Source organism: Vipera berus, assembly GCF_964194415.1.
Source record: "Vipera berus genome assembly, chromosome: W".
NCBI classification, from domain to species: domain Eukaryota; kingdom Metazoa; phylum Chordata; class Lepidosauria; order Squamata; family Viperidae; genus Vipera; species Vipera berus.
Genome location: NC_138210.1, coordinates 50,153,909 through 50,180,209, shown reverse-complemented (window position 1 = coordinate 50,180,209; position 26,301 = coordinate 50,153,909). Strand labels below are relative to the sequence as shown.

Genomic DNA, 26,301 nt, shown 5'->3' with positions numbered 1-26,301 from the left:
CCTTTGGCAAGCAGTAGTATCTTGCAAACTTTCCTGCCGGCTTTCCCACTGATTTTCTGGGGAAGCCGGCAGAGAAGATTATAAATGAAGATGATATGATTGTGGGGTGCTTGGCAATCAGTTGTAAATGCAAACAGACTGGCAAGCACCCAAAAGGTGATCCCATGACCCCCGGAGTGGTGCAGCAGTCATAACTTTGAGGACTGGTCATAAGTAACTTTTTCTGAGTCCTTTGTAACTTTGAACGATTGTTAAGTGACCAGTTATAAATTGAGGACCGCCTCTACTGCTGAAAGTGGCTCACAAAAGTCAGTCCTCGTGGCCGCTGAAGTATCTGGATGAAGAATCTAACAGTCATCATGACTCTCTTTGGCATTTTGACTGGGGTGGGAATCCATTTTGAGCTCCAAATCCTAGCATTATTTCTAGTCAAACCATCGGATGTCATACCTTCTATGGCAAAAATTTTGTTCTGGAGATTGTTCTGGATGTCCTTGAGAGCATCAAAGTTGTTCACGGAGAAAACATAGTCCACAGAGGGTTCTGAGGCAATAGCCATGAGTTCTTCACGAGCGGGTCCTCGTGAGAAAGCTAACCCAACCTTGATGGCATGCCCGAAATGGCGAGGGGAGACAAAAACAGAGACCTTTACTGAGAAATCACCATAGTTACTCTACTCACAGTAAGGATTCTGCATATTAGTTGTCTTTCCCTGCGCGTGTAAAGGAATCATGGCAACACATTTTGAAGAGCTGCCTTTTGTTGCTAGAGTGAGACAGAACAATACAATTCCCTCTGTACCATCTGTTCATATTGACTGGCAGCTCTGTATATTGGAACGATCAGAAGAAAATTGCATGTTCTGATTTCCTTATATAGGTAGTCCTTGACTTATGACCAAAACGGAGCCTGGAATTTCCACTGTAAGTCATGATGGTAATAAGTGGAGGTGCCCACATGACTAGACCTGATTTTATGACTTTTTTTTTGCAGTGGTCGTTAAGCAAATGCCATGGGCATTAATTGAATCAATATATTCACATCAGCATTTATTTCCGGAGACCAGCTTGAAAGACTGGAAACTAGTAAAAAATGTCACAAACTGTAGTCACTGACAACAGAACGCTGCAACTGTCCGTAAAGGTGAGTTAGTTATCAAACACCCAAAATGCAATCATGGAACTATAAGGTTTGTGTTGTGCAGCTGTTCAAATTGCAGAAGTGGGTCATAAGTTGCTTTTAGGGAATCCATCATAATTCCAAATTCTTAAGCAACCAGTCATTAAACGAGAACTATCTATAATGTTCTGCTAACATTATAGGTTGGGTTGGGCTGGGTTGGGAAGGGGTGGGTGGGTTGGGAGGGGGTTTGTTTTGTTAAAGATAAAATGTATTGAAAAACTTTTCAATAAAAAATGTTCTGCTAATGTTCTCACCCCAATGGCAAAGCGGATAATGTTAGCCCTTTGTGCTTCTGGAATCACAGCTTCATATTCTAGATCTTCTGATTTTTGTCCATCAGTTATCACAATGAGAATTTTAGATGCATCGCTGCGGGCTCCTTTATTGGGGAGAAACATTTCACGCCTAAAGAAAAATGAGATCAATAGTAGTGTGTTAAACTTCTGCCTTCCTTCTTTCCGAAGCCCATTTCTGAAAACATGATCTAAAGATGAATGCCCCGCAAAGAAAAAAGTAAAAATCTTATAGACAAATTAACAAATATTCAGTACAAGTCATTTAAGAATCAAAATTAGGGATGAGCATAGGTTTGCTCCATGCAAAATAAAGGCCCACCTCCATGGCCCTTATATGAACATTCTTTTAAGAACTAGGAAACTGTTACTCTGTTATTCCTCTGCGCCCAACAATTGTTGATAGTCAGATCTCTTCAAGAAGAGGCTGTCCTAAAACAATTAAGGTCCTGAGCCCTGCAGGGCATCAAAGATGGCAACCATCATTTTGAAAAGCACCTGGAAGACAGCTGGTAACCAGCCCAGCTCCCAAAGTGGTGGCATTTTCTGGACAAAATGAGATCCAATCATACAACCTAGACTGTTATTCTTGAGATCAGCTGTAGCTTCTGGTGGATTTCAAGGGATGTGCCACGTACACCACATGCTAGCAGCGCAACTGGGAAGAGGCTGATGCCTGAGTGACACTGAAGATAAGAAAGACTCCTAACCAAGGGGTAATCATAATTAGTATAGCAGTTGAGGCACTCCTGGACATGGGTATCATCTGCTTCTTGAGGTTTTAAAAGAGCCTGACCCACTTTCTATGCAAATCATCAGAGCCGATTAATTCAGAGGTCTCCAAACTTGGCAACTTTAAGACTTGTGGACTTCAACTCCCAGAATTCCTCAGCCACCCTGGCTGACTGAGGAATTCTGGGAATTGAAGTCCACAAGTCTTAAAGTTGCCAAGTTTGAAGACCCCTGCGATTAATTCATAATGAGTGAACTTTTTTTGCATATCAAATCCTTTTCTGGCAAAAAGCAAACAAAGAATTACCGTTCAACCTTGCTCACTGACTGCCTCATTTAGCGACCGTTCAAAATTATGATGGTACTGAAGAAATAACCTTACAGCTAATCCTCATGATTATAGCCACCTGCAGTCAGATGATTGCGATTTGTGTGTGCTTCACCACCAGCGTTCAACAAGCAGAGTCAATGGAGAAGCCACTGGTAAAATCTCAAGTGACAGTCATATGGAGGCCAAAACATATAGGGAACGGTTGCTGGAATTGGGTATGTGTAGTTTAATGAAGAGAAGGGTGAGGGGTGACATGATAGCAGTGTTCCAATATCTCAGGGGCTGCTACAAAGAAGAGGGAGCCAAGCTATTCTCCAAAGCACCTGAAAGCAGGACAAGAAGCAACGGATGGAAACTAGTCAAGGAGAGAAGCAACCTAGAACTAAGGAGAAACTTTCTGACAGTTAGAACAATTAACCAGTGGAACAACTGGCCTCCAGAAGTGGTGAATGCTCCAACACTGGAAGTTTTTAAGAAGAGACTGGACAGCCATTTGTCTGAAATGGTATAGGGTTTCCTGCCTGAGCAGGGGGTTGGACTAGATGACCTCCAAGCTCCCTTCCAACTTCCAATTATTATTATTATTATTATTATTATTATTATTATTATTATTATTATTATTATTATTATTATTATTATTATTATTATTATTATTATTATTATTATTATTATTATTATTATTGCAGTGATTTATTCAGTGACCATAGCAGAAGTGAGATTGTAAGTCTATTGCAGTCACATGTTTTACTTAATGACCACGTTGCTTAGCAATGGACTTTTCGGTCCCAATTGTGATCACTAAGCAAAGGTTACCTACATATCTATTTTTGAATGTATATTTTTGTTATTGTACATAAGGGCGCAGTAGCTCTCTGACCTGTCAGGATCTACTTCTGTTCCTGGATGAAATTGCATCTGACAACCATTGGAGTCATCAAGAGGATATCAATTTTCAAAAAATCTAGTTCAATCTATCCAAGCTGATCAGCTTATCTCTACATATTCCTAGGAAATGCAAATTAAATTATTTCATTCCTTTTCTGGTCCAGTATTGTTAAACATAGGAATGTCTCAATATAAAAGATAGTTTAATACTGCTTCCCAATGAAAAATCAAATTGCGAAAGCTTTTAAATTCATTCCTGTATCATAAATGATGGTGCAATTGCCTTTTTAAAGTTGTGGTAAAATAACTTGAATTGAGGTCCAAAACCAAGGAAACTGGAAGAATTTGATTAAAAAAAAATCTGCAAGGTTTGATTCGCAAAATCAGGATAGCAGCTGTCATCATACAACTGTTTTCTTTTTTTTAAACCATACCCTGCATGGATCCTCTTTTAAATGCAAGTAAACATGAGCATTCTGGGTTAAGCAGCTGAAGCTGAAGTAAATACCAGCATGTTGTGTTAAATTAAAAAGAACCAACCAGTGAATACTTACACCACTTTCTGGATATATGTAGCCGTGCGAGTAGCTCCGTACAGCTGTCTGATTGGTTTAATCAAGTCAGCTGGATTTGGAGTAGATTTGAAACGGAGGAAGTCAAAGTGTTCTTGATATTTCCCCGAGTACTGGGACAAGCCAAACTAGAGAAAGGGAGAGAAGAAGAGAAGAAGAAAGGAAAGAATGTAAAAAATTCTTATCTTAAAAAAATGTTATCTTTTATTTGATAATGTATATGGCTGTCCACTTGGCTATAGCACTACTGTATGTGTTTGATGACACATTAAAACATCTAGATGTCAAGTCAAATTGGTTGGGTAAACAGAGTTGTGGAAGTTAATAAACTGTGAGCCTATTTTGCAAAGGGGAGAATTATTATTGAAATGATCAGTATTCAGTTAGAGGGGACAATCTGTGTGTATGTGTTTTTATGAACATTTTTACGTCTTCTTTAGCTTTGCTTTGTTGTTGTTTTTTCTCCTTTTTCGAGTTTCTTATTTTAATTGTGTGAATAAAATAAAAACAATATACTGAAAAAAATAATAATAGACAATAGCAGCAAAACCCCAGGCAATGTAAAAAGTCTGTAAGGACCACCAGGAAACGCCCCCCCCCCCCATGATTCAACTAACTTTACCACCACTATTCAGGAATACATCTAGATCTTCAAAGCTTTTGGGAAAGATGGCAGGGTTGAGGCCAATCTAATCTCTGGGATTATGTTGTTTCAAAATGGAGGCACAGCAACAGAAAAGGCCCCGGATGACATTCTTTGACTGAAAGAACTCACAGCATGCTTAGCCTGCTGGACCTAATGGGGCAGCTAGAAACAATTGAGGAGAGGTAGCAGTTAACATTTTCTTAATGTTAACATTAACATTAAGAAAACCAAGATCATGGCATCCGGCCCTCTCAATTCCTGGCAAATAGATGGGGAAGAAATGGAGGTAGTGACAGATTTTATTTTCCTGGGCTCCAAGATCACTGCAGATGGGGACTGTAGCCAAGAAATTAAAAGACGCTTGCTCCTCGGGAGGAAAGCCATGACAAATCTAGACAGCACACTAAAAAGCAGAGACATCACCCTGTCAACAAAAGTCTGTATATTCAAGGCTATGGTCTTCCCAGTTGCAATGTATGGCAGTGAAAGTTGGACCATAAGAAAGGCCGAATGCCAAAGAATTGAGGCCTTTGAACTATGGTGCTGGAGAAGACTCCTGCGAGTCCCTTGGACTGCAAGGCGATCAAACCGGTCAGTCCTAGAGGAGATCAACCCTGACTGCTCTTTAGAAGGCCAGATCCTGAAGTTGAAACTCAAATACTTTGGCCACCTAAGGAGAAGGAAGGACTCACTGGAGAAGAGCCTAATGCTGGGAAAGATTGAGGGCAAGAGAAGAAGGGGACGACAGAGAATGAGGTGGCTGGATGGAGTCACTGAAGCAGTAGGCGTGAGCTTAAATGGACTCCAGAAGATGGTAGAGGACAAGAAGGCCTGGAGGAACATTGTCCATAGGGTCGCGATGGGTCGGACACGACTTCGCAGCTAACAACAACAACAAGCAGTAGCCCCTGGTCATGTGAACAAAATTCATCTCCCCCCCACATTTATGACCACACCCCCTGCCAATCACTGTCCCCACTCCCAGCAGAATAAAACTTCATTATCCTCAAAGGACCTGCCTGAAAGCCAGAATCCAGTTTGGGACAAATCTAAGTGACCTGATCACATTTGTCTACTCATTCATTCATTCATTCATTCATTCATTCATTCATTTTCTATAGCTACCCATCTAGTCAATGACTCTGAGCAGTTTACAATTAAATAGATAGATAGATAGATAGATAGATAGATAGATAGATAGATAGATAGATAGATACAGTAGATAGATCTCAACTTACAACCACAACTCAGCCCAAATTTCTGTTGCTAAGCGAGACATTTATTAAGTGAGTTTTGCCCATTTGATGACCTTTCTTGCCAGTGTTGTTAAGTGAATCACTGCAGTTGTTAAGTTAGTAACACGGTTTTTTATTTATTTTTTATTTTAATTCCATTTATATCCCGCCCTTCTCCGAAGACTCAGGGCGGCTTACAAGCTTAGCAGTAGCCTTCATTCTATGTATATGCCTGCTTATTAGGGCTTTCACACACACCCCAAGCGGCATTATTACAAAGTCAGCTTAATTGCCCCCAACAATCTGGGTCCTCATTTTACCTACCTCGGAAGGATGGAAGGCTGAGTCAACCTTGAGCCTGGTGGGATGCGAACCTGCACTAATTGCAGGCAGCTGGTGTTACTTAAGGAGGCATTAGCCCACTGCTCCACCAAGGCTCACCAAGGTTGTTAAGTGAATCTGGCTTCTCCATTGACTTTGCTTGTCAGAAGGTTGCAAAAAATGATCACAACAAAAAATGTTCACTGCAACTGTAATAAATATGAATCGGTTGCCAAGCGTCTGAACTTTGATCATGTGACCATGGGGATGCTGCAATAGTCGTAAGTGTGAAAAATGATCATAAGTCACTTTTTTCAATGCCGTTGTAACTTCAAATGGTCACTAAATGAACTGCTGTAAGTCGAGGACTACCTGTATTACAATCAAAATTCTAAATAAATTTAAAACAATAAAAAAACAAAAAAACCACACAAACTAAATATACATATACATTATAAGAGAATAGCAAACACAATATGGCAACTGCCACAAAATTGAATATCAAAGGGTTCCGAACTAGAAAAAGCATATTTTTAGCATGGTAAAAAAATGATTAATGATTATACACTACTGCAGATTTTAGCGAGGGACTCAACATTTTCATTCTGAATATTACCGTTTCATCCAGAGTCTGATCTCTTAACATTACCTGAGTGTTTGTATTTTGGAAACGCTTTATGACCTCAAAAATAAATGTCTTCATTTCTGAGAATTGATAATTTCTTATGCTTCCTGAACCGTCAATCAGAAAAACAATGTCAGCAGGGCGTCTGGAACATTCTACAGAAGGCCAACAGAGAAGAAAAAAAAAGAATCGCACATAGTCAAGTAGATGACAAAATAAATAAAATAACATAAAATTTTCATTACGTAAAAAAAATGAATCACTTTCTAAACTTGATTCATTATTGTATGTATGTGTGTCTGTGTGCGTGCATGCATGTGAGCTAAGATGAATGACATTTAATTGTCCCATGTTCTTTTTTTGAAATGAGCTGATCTTCATCCTTGTGTGTGTAAAACTCTGTAAGAGTCAGTGCATCTGGAGAGTACAGATAATTCCCAACTTATGACCATAATTGAGCCTGGAATTTTGATTGTAAGTCATTGCGATCATCAGTTGAGGCATCCCATGACCAGACTCAAAATTACTACCATTTTTATGACAGTTCTTGTTAGATGTTTTGTGCCAGCCATTGGCAGTTACCCAAAAAGGTCATCAGATAGAAGCAAAGAGGCTTCTTTGCTTCCACTGATGAGCCAGGGGTCTCAGACCCCTGCAGCCCCATTGGAGAGAGTGTTTTATGGTTAGGGAGGGGCCGAGACCCCCCATAAATACCTCTACTCAGGGGCTGCTCTTCCCTTCTCATCTTTCTCTCTCTCTTGCATGCATTCTCTCTCTATCATACAAGCATGGATGCCTCCATGCCATATAGCTCTTTTTATATAACCTATCGATGAATAAAGCTTCATAATGATTGCATCTCTGCATCCTGCCTTTTTTACTTGGAAGCACCTTAACGACCCATCGATCTTTCGTCAGACCTGCTCCACAAGTTGGTAGCACAGAGGATGGTTTAAGGCAAAGCTTCCAAGCTTGCAGACAGCAGTGAGATACCTAGATTTGAAACTGAAATGGATGGCCGGAGATCCCAGATTGTGACCAGGAGTCTTCAATCAAGATCAACAGCCCTAGCCCCTGAAGCAAGCTCCGCTCCAGGTGAGAGCACAGATGGCTTCCTTCTGCATGCCACAGAGGGAAGCTTGGAAGTTTTACAGTCCGCCCAAGACTGTCCAGATGCAGCAGAAGCGCTCCGGACCCAACACAGGCAACGCGTGGACCAAATGTCTACACAAGAATGCAAGGAACTGCTCCTAAAATTCCTTGCAGTACAGAAGACCCCACAAGCCTCTCCACGAGGGACATCAGCGCAGAGGGACTCTGGATGCCGGGTAAGCCCCCCCTCAGCGACCACGAGGCCCCTTAATATGGCGCCCGCCACCCTGAGTAACCCTGGGACCCCAGGGCTTTCGGCGCAAAATTCCCTGCCAAACTGTGACCTACAGCTTCCTGGGGCAACAGGAAACAAGATGGCTGCGCCCAGGGAGACCGCATGGCCCGGCACAGGAAACAAGATGGCAGCCCCCTGTGCGCCCACATGTTCTAACAAAGAAAGGCCTCAATTAAGCTTGGGGCCCCAGCAATCCCTGGCATCCAGCCGTAGCAACATGCAAACCCCTGAGCTCTCTCCACCAGAAACCCTCAAGACCTATGATGGCTATAAGGACTGTTCAGCCGAGGCTAATACAGATACAGCTGGTCTTAAAACTGCCATCCAGGTCCTAATTGCGGCCCTTGAAGCCAAAGAGACTGCAGCTCAAACATCAGGGGTAGCCAGCCTTCCTCGCTACCCTCCAAGGCCCCCGACCCTCTCTCCGGGGCCCCCAATTTTCCTTTCGCCACCTCCCAGGCGATCTCCTTACCAGATGGCCTTCGGAGGGGGTTGGCCCCCTCCTCCAGCATTGGCTTTAGCCATCCCCAAGGTTTTCAGGACCAGCGATGGCCTTCTCATGAAAATCCAGGGCCGGGGGGGCTCCAGGAAGGATTTCCAGAGTCTTTTCAGATCCAAATGCCGGCTGGCAATCTTGGGCAACGCCCACCCCCCGATCACATGTTTTCCGGACATGCCCAGTACGGGCCTTTTAACCCTAAAGGGGGGCCATCCAAAAATCAAGGAAAAATACCACCAACGCCCACTAGAGGGGTTCCTTTGCCTTTCTTTTCAATGGGAACCTCTCAGATGCTCTCGGAACAAGACAAAACGTTTGTGCCTGCGTCCCCGTTACCACACGACTTTGAAAAACTGAAAATTGGGGGGGAGAACTACCACAGTTGGAATAGAAATGTGCAGGTATGTCTATTAAAGGATGGGACTCTTGAAATGGTTCTGAACCCCCCACCTTTCCCGTGGGGATCACGAGAAGAGTGGCTCCACAGACAGGCATTTTCTACTCTGATGGGTTCAATGGATGATAACTTGTTCCCTAGCATTCCAGATGGGCTCACAGCTAGCGCAGTTTGGCAGATATTATACAATTTATTCAACAGCAACAACATTGGTTCCCTCACCAGACTCACAACTGAGTTTTACAACACAAGACTCAGGTTTGGGGCCAGCATGGCAGAACATCTGGGAAAATTAAAATCGCTCAGGGCGCAATTGATGTCCAGAAATTACCGTGTACCTGAAGAGAACATGGTCGCAGTCATCGTGGCTTCCCTGGACAAAAATTGGAGCAATTTTATTATTTCCCTGGAAGGGGGCAGGGATGAAGCCATGCCTCTGTCCTATCTCGAGGGCAGACTCATTGACGAAGATAGAAGACGAAGAGATGCAGGAGAATACACCAGAGTCACCAGCCAGCCAGCCAGCAGACGACACCGCAACTCAGAGCAGGTTAATGCTCTACTCAAGTGTTTCACCTGTGGCTCTGAGGGGCACCTCAAGAAGGACTGCCCCCATTTTCAACAAGGCCCCAAGCGTGGTCCCAATCAAGGTAGGGGCAAGGGACAAGGAAGGGGGCGTGGCGGGGCGAAAAGTACAACCAAAGGCAATTTTGTGTCTACTTGTGCCCCCACCACAAAGGCTGATAGCCCCACTGACTTATGGTTACTGGACTCTGGAGCTTCTTCTCACATTACCAATATGAGTCAAGGGTTTAAAAGGTTAAAGAAAATTAACTCATCTGTCAAAGTGGCAAATGGTGATAAAGCTTTAATTATTGGGGAGGGAACGGTTTCTGTACCCGGACTTGGAAAAGTTGAAGGGGTGTTACATGCCCCCTCCATTGCCAACAACCTATTAAGCATTATCAAATTATGTGACGATGACAGGGTGGAAGTTTTATTTTGCAAAGGGGGAGGTCATGTCACCCGGGACCAGAGGGTCATCGGAAATATTGCCATCATAAATGATTTGCCATATTTTTCCCCACAACCAGCCCCAAGGCCGCTTAACGAGCGCAAGGCCAAAGCGGTTGCATCCAAGCCCCCACAGCAAGGCAGTGTGGATAAGAAATCCGAACCTCAGCTGTCACCTGAAGCACCGCTCAAGGCAACCAATGCCAAGAGGGTGTCAGTGGGGAAGCCACTCCACGATAAGTGTGCCCACCTCTTACACCGAAGATTAGGTCATGCAAGCTTCCCTGTGGTTAAAAAGATGGGAGAGTTTGCTGAGGGAGTCCAGATCAAAGATTGTGAGGTATTCCTGGACTGTGCAATCTGTAAGAGGTCAAAGAGGAAGGCTGCGCCCATTCCAAAAAACATCACTGCGTAAGACCCAATACCCATACCAACTAGTACATGTTGATTTGGTCGGGCCTTTCACACCATCCCTAGGGAAAAGTCAGTATTTTCTCACTGCCGTTGATGATTTTTCACGGTATGGCCACGTGTATATCCTCACAGAAAAATCTGAAGCCTTTGACGCCATAAAATCACTCTACAACTTTGTAGAGACCCAGTATAAAACCAAGATCGCACAACTGCAGAGCGACCGCGGGGCTGAGTTCATGTCCCGAAAATTCCAGGACTGGGTAAAGCGTAAGGGCATCCGCCATTTTCTTACCGCGCCTTTCACCCCAGCTCAGAATGGTGTGGCAGAGAAAAGAAATGGAGTCCTACAAACTATGATGCGTAGTCTGATTGCAGACGCAGGGGTCGCAGAATCATACTGGGCAGAAGCGGTAAAATACGCCAATTACACCTTAAACCGCACCTGGAGCAGTGTTGTGAACCAGACCCCATATTTCCTAGTTCATGGTAGGAAACCAAATCTGGGACATTTACATGTGTTTGGGTCCTACGCATGGGTTCACATCCCCAAGCAGCTGCGGAAGAAGGGGAGATCTGTCTCCCAGAGACTAAGGTTCTTGGGCTACGCTCCTGGCTCCAAGGCCTACCGTTTCCTGGGAGAAGGGGGCAGGATTGTGACTTCCCAATCTGCCTCTTTCGAAGAGGACTCCAATTGGGCCCAGATTCACTCCAATGATCTGAGCCCATACATCAACCGTCCCAGCAAGGGCACACCGACTACGACATCACCTGAGACATCCACATACCCTGCCACCGACGAAAGTGTGGAACAAGACGAAGATGTCATCCCACCTGGTTCAGATGGGGAGGATGAGCCGTCCAGTTCCCCAGCAACGCCTCAGAAACCCGCGGAAGAAAAAGGCGGTGAGTGGCAGAAGGTAAGGAGGTCAAAGTGGTCCAACAAAGGCATCCCGCCAAAGAGAATTGACATTGGGCACATCGCGTCTGTTAACAGTGTTGTGGTCACCCCAAAATCCTTCTCTGACATCCAGGAGCTGCCCATCGAAGAACAGGAGAAATGGCAGCTCGCGATGGAGAAGGAAATGCAGAGCCTAAAACAACTCAAGGTCTTCACCCCGCAGCAACCTCTAAAGGAGAGGAAAGTCATTGGCACAAGGTGGGTTTACAAGGCAAAACCACTTGCCAATGGCCTCTACCTATATAAGGCCCGTTTGGTAGCTCAGGGATTCGCCCAACGCTACATGGAGGACTACGGGGAGACATACTCTCCAACTGTCCGGGCAAAGAGCGTCAAGACCGCCCTCGTGACTGCAGCCGCTCTGGGGGAGGAAGTCTTCCAATTCGACATCCAGACGGCTTACCTCCACGCCAACCTGGACCGGCAGATCTACGTGAAGGCCCCTCCTGGCTACCAGCAAGGAGGGGAAAATACATGGTTACTCCACAAAGGGTTATATGGTCTCAAGCAGTCAGGGAAACTATGGTATGACTGCCTTAGAAAAAGTTTAGAACGAGTTGGTTTCACTGCATCCCATGCAGATGAATGTGTTTTCACACGCAACTCCAAGGGTACCACAGAAAGGGTGTTAGTTTATGTGGACGACCTACTATATGTAGGACCCGACAAGGAAGGGTTTGATGAATTTGCCAAGGCCCTGGAAGAAAAGTTTACTCTGAAATCTTTGGGGTGGGGTGATAAGTACTTGGGTGTACACATTTTGGCCACTAAGGGGGGGTTCGCTCTATCTCAAAAAGAAAAGATAGAGGAGTTATTGGCCAAATGCAAAATGGCAGAATCTAATCCTACGCATAGCCCAATGCAAAGCGACTTTTACAACCACACTCATAAGGACGGTCCTGAGTTCACAGATAATACGCTTTACAGATCTGTGATTGGCTCCTTGCTATATATCAGCAATTGGAGCAGGCCTGACATAGCTTTAGCTGTGAATCTATTGTCCAGGCATGTGGAACACCCAAAGGAATTCCACTGGACTGCTGTTAAGAGGGTACTTAGGTATCTCAGGGGCACGACCGATGCTCTCCTTGTGCTGGAACCAGAGAAGGGGAAGACGGCCCAGCTCTCTGCTTACTCAGACGCAGACTGGGCTGGCAACACCAAAAGTAGACGGAGCACCTCTGGTTTCCTCATATTGCTAAATGGCTGCCCTATTCATTGGCATGTCAGGCAGCAAAAATTTGTTTCTTGCTCCACGGCCGAGGCGGAATTTGCCAGCCTGTCAGACACGGCCAATGATTTGATTTGGTTCAATGATCTGATAACGAGCATCTGGGCAACTCCTCCTCTGCCCATCCAAATTCTAGAGGACAACACGGCCGCCATTGCAATCTCGGGGGCTTATGCAGTAGGCTCTAGGTCTCGCCACATAGACATACGCTATAAAAATGTCAGGCAGCTTGCCAAAGAGGGTTTCATACATGTTGAGCACTGTCACACAGCTGACCAGATAGCTGATCTGTTCACCAAACCTGTTCCCATTGACCGGCACAACCTTCTGTGTAAGCGTTTGTGTTTGGTCTTCTGAACGTTTTTATACATGTCTATGACACCTGCTTTCCCTCTCACACACATTCACTGGTCCCTGTCATTGGCTGGCAAGAAGGGGAATTGTTAGATGTTTTGTGCCAGCCATTGGCAGTTACCCCAAAAGGTCATCAGATAGAAGCAAAGAGGCTTCTTTGCTTCCACTGATGAGCCAGGGGTCTCAGACCCCTGCAGCCCCATTGGAGAGAGTGTTTTATGGTTAGGGAGGGGCCGAGACCCCCCATAAATACCTCTGCTCAGGGGCTGCTCTTCCCTTCTCATCTTTCTCTCTCTCTTGCATGCATTCTCTCTCTATCATACAAGCATGGATGCTTCCATGCCATATAGCTCTTTTTATATAACCTATCGATGAATAAAGCTTCATAATGATTGCATCTCTGCATCCTGCCTTTTTTACTTGGAAGCACCTTAACGACCCATCGATCTTTCGTCAGACCTGCTCCACAGTTCTTATGCAAACACAATGGTTGTTAAGTGAATCCATTTTCCTCAATGGGCATTTTTGGAAAGTAAATACTGGAAACCAGGAAAAAATTCTGTTATTCTATTCTATTCTGTTCTATTCCGTTCTGTTCCGTTCCGTTCCATTCTGTTCTAAAAAAATGTCACAGATTGTAGTCACATGACTGTGAGACAGCGGAAATGACTGTAAAGGTGTGCCACTCGCCAAATACCCCAAATGGGATCAAGTGATCATGTGATGTGTGTCTGTGGCTGTTGTAACTTCGAAAATGTGTTATACTTAGCTCTGGAAAGGTCCATTGTAACTTCAAACGGTTGGTAAGCAACTGGTCACAAGACTATGGAAAACCCATGAGTTATAAGATAGGTTTATCTGATTTGAAATTGTATTTCCCCATAGCTGATCTCTAACATTTGTAGTTTTATTTTTCCTGCCTCTAGATCTCACCTGGCAGTTGATCAGGAAAGCGCTGAATCTGTCTCAAGTTTTGGTCCAAGAGGAAGCAGTAACCTTTCAGATATATGTATTCCCCACATGTTTGGTGCACTCTGGGCCCACAGACCTGTGGGGGCAAGGAGAGCCATTTATAATGACCAGGCCCGGAAAACCAGGCACATTTAAATTGTTTTGTCTTGTTTTAACTTTGAATTTTAATTATTTTATTCCTGGTTTAATTGCCTCCTAATATAATATCTATATGTAGCTTTTATGTTCTTATATTTTACTTGAACACCACTCCAGAGTCACTCCATGAGGTTGATGGGCAGTTTTTAAATTTGACAGAGATAGATATGATAGATGGATGGATGGATGGATGGATGGATGGATGGATGGATAGAGATAGATAGATAGATAGATAGATAGATAGATAGATAGATAGATAGATAGATAGATAGATAGATAGATAGATAGATAGATAGATAGATGATAGATAGATAGATCCTTTATGGAGCCACCCAGACCTCCTGATCCTAAAATTCAAGCACACCAGTGCTGAGTCAATGTAATGGGAAGAAGAAATGACCTTGAAGAACCAAAAGGAAAATTGCAACAAGACCAAAGGCTGGCAAGAGAAATCTGAATCTGGGCTATATCTGTAACCTGGGAAAGCATCTCAGGCAAGACCCTCCATAGTTTTCGTGAAGATAAAGGGGGGAGGGGAGGGAGTACCTTCAGACTTGCAAGACTGATGTCAGTTCTCCAAGACAGACCAAACCTGAATAACAAAGGCACACTAACTAATGCCATTTTTATTATAAGATTACAGTGGCAGGATTTTGCAAGTCTAAGGTGTCACCTCCCTTCATCCTCATCCAGAGTCTTTGGATATGAGATGGGCAGCAAATAGATAGATAGATAGATAGATAGATAGATAGATAGATAGATAGATAGATAGATAGATAGATAGATAGATAGATAGATAATAGATAGATAGATAGATAGATAGATAGATAGATAGATAGATAGATAGATAGATAGATAGATATTCTCCTCCCAAGGGCCCAGAATCCTGCAGTTAGTTTTGAGACCTTCACAATTGCCCACTTCATTGCTACCAACCTAATAACAAAGACCCCACCTTACCAACACTTGAGACTCGCGGGCTGAAACAGATAAACCAAGAGACATGTTGACTGCATTAGCAGGTCCTGAGGAGGCAAAACAAAGATACTAAAGCAAATGAAACATACACACAGAAGAGCATTTGCCATGAATTTTCCACTTTAACTATATTTCATTCATTCATTCATTCAGTTTGATGCTGCCCGTCTCCAAATGACTTGGGCAGCTCACAATAATTATGCTGATCTCTATTTTTTTTTTAAGCAAGCCCATCCTTGATGTTAAGGAAATGCATGACGATTACTTCAAAATAAGCCTGAGTTGCAGAAAGGTTCATCTTGGGAGGACATAGGCATGGTACTCAGCTGGTAATCATCAAAGGGTTTCCCCTAGAAGCGGTTTTATTCACTGCCAGCCTCTCTCGTAAGGGAATTGGGCATATTATTATTATTATTATTATTATTATTATTATTATTATTATTATTATTATTATTATTATTATTATTATTATTATTATTATTATTTATTGAATTTCTATACCGCCCTTCTCCCGAAGGACTCAGGGCGGTGTACATGGCAATTAAAATACAACATACAAAAGTTAAAAGTAAAATTAAATTAATTTAGCCCTAACAATAAATAGTTAAAAATAAACCCCAAACCCTTAGTCCAGGCCGGCCTGTTCAAACAACCAGGTTTTTAGGTCACGGCGGAAAGAGCGAAGGTCAGGAGCCATCCGGAGCTCAACAGGCAATTGATTCCAAAGGGCTGGCGCGCCCACAGAGAATGCTCTCCCCCTGGGGGCCGCCAGCCGGCACTCCCTGACCGATGGCACCCTGAGGAGACCCTCTCTGTGGGAGCGCACAGGACGATGGGAAGTTGACGCCAGCAGCAGGTGCTCCCGTAAGTAATCCGGACCCATGCCATTCAGGGCTTTATAGGTCATCACCAGCACCTATGAGGGACCTCTAGACCAGGGTTTTCAAACTGTGTTCTGTGGAAGTCAAAAGGTTTCAGGAGATGTTGATGAAGATTGAAATTTATAAGCCATCCCACTCCCAGTGATGGATGGAAGGAAGGAAGGAAGGAAGGAAGGAAGGAAGGAAGGAAGGAAGGAAGGAGAATAAGGGAGGGAAGGAAGGAAGGAAGGAAGGAAGGAAGGAAGGAAGGAAGGAAGGAAGGAAGGAAGGAAGGAAGGAAGGAAGGAAGAAAGAAAGAAAGAAAGAAAGAAAGAAAGAAAGAAAGAAAGAAAGAGAAAGAATGAGAGAGGGAGGGAAGAAAGGAAAGAAAGAGAGAGAGAGGGGGGGAAGAAAGGAAGGAAAGATGGAAGGAAGGAGAATGAGAGAGGGAGGGAGAGAGGGAGGAAAGAAAGAAAGAAAGAAAGAAAGAAAGAAAGAAAGAAAGAAAGAAAGAAAGAAAGAAAGAAAGAAAGAAGGAGGGAGGGAGGGAGGGAGGGAGGGAGGGAAGGAAGGAAGGAAGGAAGGAAGGAAGGAAGGAAGGAAGGAAGGAAGGAAGGAAGGAAGGAAGGAAGGAAGGGTTTGATTTGTCATCTGGATGTATATCCTCAAAGAGAGGAATTGCAATACAGTTTACATCATCTGGCCCTGGAGCTTAAACACAATAAATAAATTATTTTCTGAAAATTCAATGTACATGCAGCATATAACTTTAAAATATGAATAAAAAATAGTTTAGTACTTATGTTCCTCACAAGTAGTAAATTATAGTACTTATGAGGAACACAAGTAATAAATAAGTCAGTGTTAAATGCTGAGGTTCCTGCTTTGAACTTCCAGGGATGGAAGAATTCAGTGCTTACTTCGGAGAAGCACCTCCTGGCATGCGCCTGACTTGCTCGATGTCGCCTGGCAATTGTACAGTTTCCGTTTCGTTCACACCTCCCTGCTGAAGTGGTGCACCTACCAATACCCTGTAAAGAGGAGGGGAAACACAGACAAAGTAGAATAAGCAAATCAGAAGCCTGCATGCACAAGGACCCAATCAGGACCCAGCTGCTCAGACTAACCAACCAGAACTCAGCATACACACAAAAAGAAAGTACTCTTCATGTTGGCTAGCATTTGCTTTAGCCCCACCCACTCCAGGCATTCCAAGTGGCTGATGGTAGCTTCCTTCCATGGGCGGGTGGCTCTGAAGAACTTGCCCCCCCTCCCCCCCAGATCCAAAGAGGACAGAGTGGCACAAAGATAGGGAGCTGTCCATGGTTCTAGAACAGTGTTTCCAATTTGGCAATTTGAAGATGGGTGGACTTCAATTCCCAGAATTCCTCAGCCAGCATGGCTAGCTGGGGAATTCTGGAAGTTGAAGTCCACCCATCTTTAACTTGCCACCTTTGAGAAATATTGTTCCAGACCAGGCATGTCAAACTGCCTGCCCACGGGCCAGATGCATCACACCGGAACCGTGCCCACCCCATTGCCAGCAATGGGGAAAAAGTCCCAATATGTTGTGTGATGTTACGTGATGTCACGAGTTTGACGTGCCTGTCCTAGACAGGCTGGGATCAACCTACCCGGCACTTGCGCCTTTTCCAAATTGCACCACACTGTACCCAAAACTCTTCACCGCTTCCCGGAAGACAACCGGTTGTTCAGTGTCCACACTGAATCCATGGCACGGGATCAGCACTGAGGGATTAAGCAAAATAAAGATTTTCTTTAGCTTTTTTTCTACAGCAAGAAGGGAAGAACCATGTAAAGGGCAGAATAAGCTTTAGCATCCATTTTGTTGCAACCCGCCATGTTGTCCACGGGACTGTTTGTAACAATGAGGAATTGCAGCTGCTGTACATTTGATAGTTGCACAAGAGAGCATTAAAAGTCCCTCCTGAGCACTCAAAAACAGCAGCTTTATTAGACAATCATTTGTGTCTGTTCCTAGCGGACTTCTAAGTTCTTTTTGGATCTCCTTCTAAAGCTTTATCAAGAAGGGAAAAAGAACATCAAGGAATTCTCTGGGGGGGGGGAAATGCTATCACGAGAACCACCGCAAAGATGCCTTGATTGGGTTTTTTTTTAATGTTTTTGTTTGGGGTAGTTTGAAGTGTGGGAAGCTATCTTTGTGGGAAGAAAAATCATTTCTGGGAGTGTTAAAAAAAGGAAGAAAATGACTCTCAGTATGTGGCAACACCAACTTTTAAATTCGCTTTAACCGTGTCATCATTGTGACAGTAGGTAAATAGAGCTGGCTTCTTCTTCCTCATTTATGGAGGGGAGGGTGTTATGTCTTTTTTTTAAAAAATACAGCTTTAATGTTTTAAATAACAAGGTATGGTTATTGGGTAGATCAGAAAAAATACAGACTACAGTCCTCATTTAGCGACTGCCTCATACAACGACTATTCACAGTTAACGATAGTGATGAAAACGTAACTTTGAGACCAATCCTGGAACGCCTGTAAAGTCTGTAAAGCAAAAGAAAGCTGAAATAAGATTGTAAGTGTTGTTGTGATTTCATTTAGCTCTCTTTCACTTAACTATCAAGATGCTTGTTCCAACTGTGGTGTCTAAACTGCAGTAAATATACCCGTGTTTGCCTGAAAATAAGACCCAATCTTATACTTTTTTGCCTCCAAAAGAGGCAGGAGGAGGCCGAGTGGCCTGACAACACCATGCTGCCACCACAAGGCCCCAAGTGTCCCATAGGCACCCAAACACTTTCCCCCCGAATAGAGATCTGACGGAGACGGGAAGCTCCTTCTGCTTGTGAATAGGGTGCTTTGAAATGGAGTTATTACCTCTGTCTCTACGCCAGGGCTTTTCAACCAGTGGTACAGGTACCACCTGTGGCACATTGGCACCTGGCAGGTGGTACATGACCATCCTAGAAAAGTGGTAGCGGGGGAGGGGAATGAGCTGAACCAGTGGCAGCACCGCCCAAGCCTGAGCGAGAGATGGCTGGAGCTGCAGGGCTGTCAGGGCTCAGCGGAAGCACCAGGATCAGCGCCAGGCTCCAGCTGGAGCTCAACGGTGATCCTGGCACTTCTGAGCCCAGAAGAACCGCTGATCAGCTGGAATGTTGCAGCATCCCCAGGGTCTTGTGATTTACATTCAGATGTTTAGCAACTGATTCATATTTATGATGGTCACAGTGTCCCAAGGACATGTGAAGTGACCAAAACCTGCTGCAACCACCCAGCAGACAGGGGGGATAAAAACCAAACACCCCCCCCACCCCACCCTCATGCCAATCCTCAACAGAAATGCTCACAACAATGAAAACCTTGGACAGGAGGAAGAGCTCCGCCGGGCGGGCAGGCAGGTGTCTTGCTCGGCTGTGGCTTGGGGGGCACTTTTTTCAGTGCCATTGTAACTTCAAACAGTCACTAATCGAACTGTTGTAAGTCGAGGACTATCTGTACTTCATCACTTTTTTCCTCTTTTTGTTTTTTTTGGTCATCAGGTTTTTGACACCTTGCTAGGCGATTGGTGGTACTTGGATGTTGCCATATCCTAAAAGTGGTACAATGGGTGAAAAGGTTGAAAAGCCCTGCTCTATATGTCTCATTCATAAGCAGACAAAGCTTCCACCAGATCTCCTTTCAGGGGAAAAATAAGTGCCCATGGGACGCTTGGGAACTGAGCGAATCGCTTTGTTCCCAAGTGCCCCATAGGCGCCCAAACGTCCCCGCCACCCTGCGCATGCAGACTTACCTGCTCTGCGCCAAGGGGCCAGCGGACTGCGACTGCTGCCAGACACCATTGGCCCCCACGCGCTTGCTGCCACTTGTGCTGGCCACGCCCACTCCCTGGCTTATTTTGGGGGCAGGGCTTATATTAGCCCCACCCCAAAAATATCAGGCTACGGCTTATTTTCAGGGTGGGTCTTACTTTCAGGGAAACACGGTAGATGTGTTTGACTCCTCAGTCTAGGGTTGAGAGAGAAAGACTAGCCCAAAGTCGGCTAGGTCAGGGGTCCCCAACTCCAGGCTGTAGGCCACTACCAGGCCGTAGCCTGTTGGGAACCAGGCCACTGAAGTGGTGGGCAAGTGCCTGAAGCTTCATTTGCACATGTGCGGGATATAGGTTATGTGCATAAAATCATTCCCCTACACACTGCCATCACCTGTCATTGAAGCAAAAAAGGTTGGGGACTTAGCTACCCTACCTGGCTTCCATGCCTAAAGGAGAACTATACCCTGGTTCTCTATCCTTATATATATAGATACAGTGCTTTTTTTGTAAAAGAAAAAGGTGCCGGAACTCACACATGTCATACAACCCGCCTTGCCTACCCTACAAGGTTCCATCCAAAAAAGGTGCCGGAACTCCGTTCTGAGCGTTCTATGAGAAAAAAAGCCCTGTATACACACACACACACACACACACACACACACATCAATCTCTATTTCTGTATTTTCATATTCCCCCATCACCCATCGTTGTTGCGCTGTAGGTTTTGACCATCAGGGATGCAATGTCCAGTTTGGTTGCTGTGTGTATAGACTTTTAGCCACTCTTGTTATGACAGAACTTTGCCCAGGGTGCACCATGGCGGAAGTAGTCTATACTTCACACCTTGAATGACCTCTGTAGATGCCATATGCTAAATGAAATAAACAGAATTACCCATCATCTGCTATGCTCAGGTTAACCATTCAATTGCCCTCAGGAGTTCTGGAGAGGCGCAAGAGACCAATGAGATCACAGTTACACTCTTTCCTATGTAAAGTGTTAGTATTGCTTTATACTGCACTAGTAAGACCACACTTGGAATACTGCATCCTGTTCTGGTCACCACAATACAAAAAAAGACGCTGAGACCCTAGAAATAATGCAGAGAAAAGCCACAAAGATGATTAAGGGACTGGAGGCTAAACTGGAAGGTGAACTGTGACAGGAACTAGGTATCTAATCTAGCAAGGAGAAGGACTAGAGGTGACAGGATAGCCATCTTCCAGTGTTTGAGGGGTTGTCATAGAGAAGGGTGGGGGGGGTTGACCTATTCTCCAAAGCACTTGAGGGCAGGACAAGTAGTAACAGATGGAAGATTTGAATTTGAATTTGAATTTTATTGAATTTATATACCGCCCTTTCCCGAAGGACTCAGGGCGGTTTACAGGGTACTTAAAACATCGGTACAAAAATTAAAAACAATTAAAAAATTAAATTAAATCCCTGAAAAAAATATAAAAACTCCAATTAATCAAAGAGAGAAACAACTTAGAATTAAGAAGAAAATTTCCTCACAGTGAAAGCAATTAATCAATGGGAGGCTTGCCTCTGGAAGCTGTGAGTGTCCTCCATGGCTAGAGGTTTTCTAGAAGAGACTGGATAGCCATTTGACTGGAGTGATAGAGTGTCTCCTGCTTAAGCAGGGGGTTGGACTAGAAGACCTCCAAGGCCCCTTCCAACTCTGTTATTCTGAATGCTGATCAGAGACTCAAAGATGGGCTGGCAAAATCTCTCATTACCCCTTTGGTGTAGGACTGATGAGAACTACCAGACATGCAATGAATGCAACCATCACCCTCACCAAAACTGCAATTGGTTTGTCATTTTTGCTGTTACAGGAATGAAAAAAAAGAGAGTAAGGCCTGGGGACTGGTTTTATCAAGGGTATTTAATTAAAATTATATCATTGAAACTGAAGCACAAGTTAATGATAAAATGCTTTCCACCCCCGCTTCTTATTGATGAAATGACTCCTTGGGAGTTGCCAGATGTGTCAATGAACATATGCTGCTGGCACGTCACAGCTTACACTGACAGATTGTTTACAAGAGGTTTGAAATTGAACTCAGCATGAATGTCGTGTCTTAACAGAACGCAGAACATAGAATTACAGTGTTGAAAGGGACCTTAGAGGTCATTTAGTCCAACTCCCGGATTACCTACGGCAACACCTGCGGCCAGCGTCAACTTCCCTCCGTCCAGTGCGCTCCCACAGAGAGGGCCTCCTCAGGGTGCCTCTGATCAAAGAATGTCGATTGGTGGCCCCCAGGGGGAGGGTGTTCTCTGTGGGCGCGCCAGACCTGTGGAACCGCTTGCCGGTTGAGCTCCGGATGGCCCCCGACCTTCGCTCCTTCCGGCGCGATCTAAAAACTTATTTATTTGAGCAATCTGACCTGGTTTGATGGGTTAGGGTTGGGGTTTTAATATGTTTTTAATTACTGTTTTAAACTTGGGCATAATATTTAATCGTTTTTTAACTTTTGTATTCCGTTTTTATATTTATTGCCCTGTACACCGCCCTGAGTCCTTCGGGAGAAGGGCGGTATAAAAATATAATAAATATAAATATAATACAAACAGGAGAAACTATACCATTCCAGATAAGTGGCTGTCCGGTCTCTTCTTGAAAGCACTCACAAATTCTGGAGGCAGGTTGTTCCACTAGTTAATTGTTCTCACTCTCAAGGAAATTTCTCCCTAGTTGTAAGTTGCCTCTCTCCTTGATTAGTTTCCATCCATTGTTTCTTATCCTGCCTTCTGGTGCTTTGGAAAATAGTTTTAACCCCCCCCCCCCCAACTTTGTGGCAGCCCCTCAGATAGTGGAACTCTGCTATCTTATCTCCTCCAGTAATTGTAATATACGTTCCATGTTCAATAAAGCAGAATGGCCACAGCCTATTATTGGCCATCACTGGGGCTTTTCAACCAGTGGTATGCGTACCACTGGTGATACTTTGGCACCTGGCAGGTGGTTACACGACCTAGACAAGTGTAGCAGGGGGATGAGCTGAAATGGCGGCAGTGCCTCACAGGCCTGGGAGAGAGTCATCTGGAGCTGCAATGTTCCTGGGGCTCTGCTGAGAGTCCAAGATTGGCATGCGCAATTCTAGTTGATCGGCACTTCCAGCAGCCTTGGGGGTGGCCGGCAGCCGCACGCAGGCTTTGGGCGGAGAGTCAGTTGGAGCTGCGGTGTTGCTGAGACTTGCCAGAGGCCCCAGGAACGGCGCACGCAGCTCTAGCTGATCGGTACTGTGTGCAGTGGCCAGCTGGGGAGTGGGTGACTGCATGGGGGAGTGAGACCGGGGTAGCGACTGATGCTAGTGCTCTTCCTGAGCCCCAGAGAATGGCACACCCGGAAGAGAAAAGGAGGAGGAGGGGGGAGAGGGGAGAGGTTGGAAAAGCAGGAGATTTTGGTGGGAGAGGGAGAGGAAAAAAAGATGACGGGGAAAGAGAAAGGGATGGAGAAAGAGAGAGGGACAAGAGAGGCTTCTGTGAGACAAGCACAGGGGTGAACTAAGGAGTAAAGGCTGTGAAAGAAAGAGAAAGAGGAGAGGGAGAGAGGAAGAAGGGCCGACCAGCCACCTGACCACCAAGGCAGTGGTGCATAATTAATAAACATGGATAAATTCGTCATACATTGGTCCGTACAAAGGGAAAGTGATTCAGCAAAGGAACCGCCACCGAAGAAATTAAAACCGGTACTTATCCCCCCTTTTTTTGTCATCAAGTTTTTGAGACCTTGCTAAGCACTGATGGTAGTCAAATATTGTCATGTCGTAAAAGTGGTACTAGGGACGCGGTGGCTCAGTGGGTTAGGATGCTGAGCTAGTCGATCAGAAGGTTGGCAGTTTGGCGGGTCGAATCCCGAGTGTCGCGTAACAGAGTGAGCACCTGTTACTCGTCCCAGTTTCTGCCAACCTAGCAGTTCGAAAGCACGTAAAAATGCAAGTAGAAAAATAGGGACCACTACGGTGGGAAGGTAACAGCGTTCCGTGCGACTTTGGCGTCTAGTCATGCCGGCCACATGACCACGGAGACGTCCTTGGACAAGCGCTGGCTCTTCGGCTTTGAAACGGAGATCAGCACTGCCCCCTAGAGTTGGAAACGACTAGCACGCATGTGCGTGGGAACCTTTACCTTTACCTTTAAAAGTGGTACAATCTGTGCAAAGGTTGAAAAGGGCTGATCTAGACAACACTCTATAGCCTCTTTTCTATTTAAATTGCTTGGATGTTTAAGAATGTTACTGCTCTCTAATAATTTGCAGGGATTTTCAGAATGCTGCTTCAGATAGAGGGTTTGTTGGGTTGTGGTTTTGTTTTGTTTTTTGGCATTTCTTTATGTGTTTGTCAAATTTATACAGCCAACCATCTCACACACAAGTGATTCAAGCCAAGGATGACTTGAATTTTACATTTAAACCTAATTGTGTTTTAATTCCATTCTTCTTCTTTTTTTAAAGTTGGCTCTGCTTACATTTTAGATCCAGCACACCACTTAAAGGTGTGTTCTTGCCTCCTCCCCCCCAAAAAAAGTTGCATACCTTTGAGCAAGAAAAGGAATCTTTGTGAGATCTTGCTGAAGAGGATGTTTCATGGAAATTAAAAAGTGTGATGAATGGGTGGAAAAATACTGAGTGATTGCATTGCACAAGCCTCCTCTTGAACACTTCACCATGATAAATACCGTACAACATACCCTCCCTTTTTCTGGTATAAAAAATTTGCAAAAGCAAACAAAATTGTAAAAAAAAGTATAGAACATTAAAATATCAAAAGAAAGGCAACAGCATGCATTGTGAAGACCTACAAAGAGTCCCGGGGGGTGCAGAGTTAAATTGCAGTATTGCAGTCAGACTCTGCCCAAAGCCTGGAGTTCAATCCTGACAGGGTTTAAGGTTGACTCAGCCTTCCATCCTTCCAGTAAAATGAGGACCCAAGTTATTGGGAGGCAATATGCAAATAATGATTACACTGTAAACTACCCAAAGAGTGCTATAAAGCCTGTCTAAATGCTATTGTTATAAAACCCTTCCTTCCTTCCTTCCTTCCTTCCTTCCTTCCTTCCTTCCTTCCTTCCTTCCTTCCTCCCTCCCTCCCTCCCTCCCTCCCTCCCTCCCTCCTGATTCTCCATTGCTTCCATGGTATTTTCTTGGCAACATTTTTTTAAAGCAGTTTGCCATTATTTTCATTCTAAGACTGGCCAAAGGACGTGTCTTTGTCTGACTCTCACTCCTAAAACTAAACTAAGCACTAGATGCAGCTTGAAATAAGATTGCTTGACCTACTTTTGAAAACCATCTTTTGTCTGAACGATATTGCAATGCAACTATGTTGGCTAGGGATTGGAAAAGAATATACCTTTCTGAAAGCATCAATTTAGAGCAAGAGGATCTTCCCTTCCCATTGTCTTCCCAGTGTCTTCGGACCTTACGTAATTCAGACAAGAGCATGTAACGGCCATAGCTTAGACAGCCATAAAAGGAAATTAGACATGCTCACCTAGGAGAGACCCATTAATGGCTCATACACATGGCTGACCAATGGACCTAGAGAGCCATATCTGTCCTACTTTAGATAGGTTAATCCTCTATTGTATATCATATACACTATACAAACCAGGGGTGTCCAACTTTGGCAACTTTAAGACCTATGGACAGCCATGCAAGATTTTGTCTATAATGTGTAAGCAAATAAACAACTGGACTTTGGCTGAATTGTTCCACATTGTTCTAAATTGTTCCTTATATGTTATTTGGAGAAAAGATCAGAGATTACAGATTATAGAATAATGAAGTTGGAAGGGACCTTGGAGGTCTTTTAGTCCAATCCCCTACTCAAGCAGGAGATCCTATGCCGTTTCAGGCTAATGGTTGTCCAGTCTCTTCTTAAAAAACTTTCAGTGTTGGAGCGTTCACAGCTTCTGCAGACAAGCCGTTCCACTGATTAATTGTTCTCACTGTCAGGAAATTTCTCCTTAGTTCTAGATTGCTTCTTTCCTTGGTTAGTTTCCATCTGTTGCTTCTTGTCCTGCTTTCAGGTGCTTTGGAGAATAGCTTGACTCCCTCTTCTTTGTGACACCCCCTCAAATGTTTGAACATTGCTATCATGTCACCTCTAGTCCTTTTTTACTAGACTAGACATACCCAATTCCCGTAACCATTTTTCATACGTTTTTGCCTCTAGTCCCCTAATCATCTTTTTTGCTCTTCTTTGCACCCTTTCTGGAGTCTGTACAGGAGTCGGGAAACAAATCTACAGTTGGTTTTCCACATCATTTTAAAACAAGGTTCGCTTAAACTTTGTTCATTGATTCAACTACCATTGATCAGGTTTGCAAAGCTCTAAGACATGGTTTACAAATCATTTGTAATGGGAGAACACTGCCATAGGTATCTGCTAGAAGCCACAGTGACACCATAGAAACCACAGTGTTCTGATGCAAATCATGCGAATTATACAATTTCCTCCAGTTCTATCCTG

General features: G+C 44.2%; 1 protein-coding gene across 1 annotated transcript in view; it reads right to left on the bottom strand.

Moving 5' to 3' along the window:
- LOC308676279 (integrin alpha-D-like) overlaps window positions 1-19,847 on the bottom strand; it is a gene marked incomplete at its 5' end in the record, with an annotated part of 55,558 nt that extends 35,711 nt beyond the window's left edge. Inside the window, 10 exon segments of the mRNA XM_081342092.1 lie at window positions 451-601; window positions 1,437-1,587; window positions 3,978-4,123; window positions 6,847-6,977; window positions 14,010-14,124; window positions 15,147-15,211; window positions 16,945-17,009; window positions 17,011-17,055; window positions 17,659-17,815; window positions 19,799-19,847. Coding sequence (XP_081198218.1) covers window positions 451-601; window positions 1,437-1,587; window positions 3,978-4,123; window positions 6,847-6,977; window positions 14,010-14,124; window positions 15,147-15,211; window positions 16,945-17,009; window positions 17,011-17,055; window positions 17,659-17,815; window positions 19,799-19,847 — 1,075 coding nt within the window.
- Between the last annotated feature and the right edge of the window lie 6,454 nt (window positions 19,848-26,301).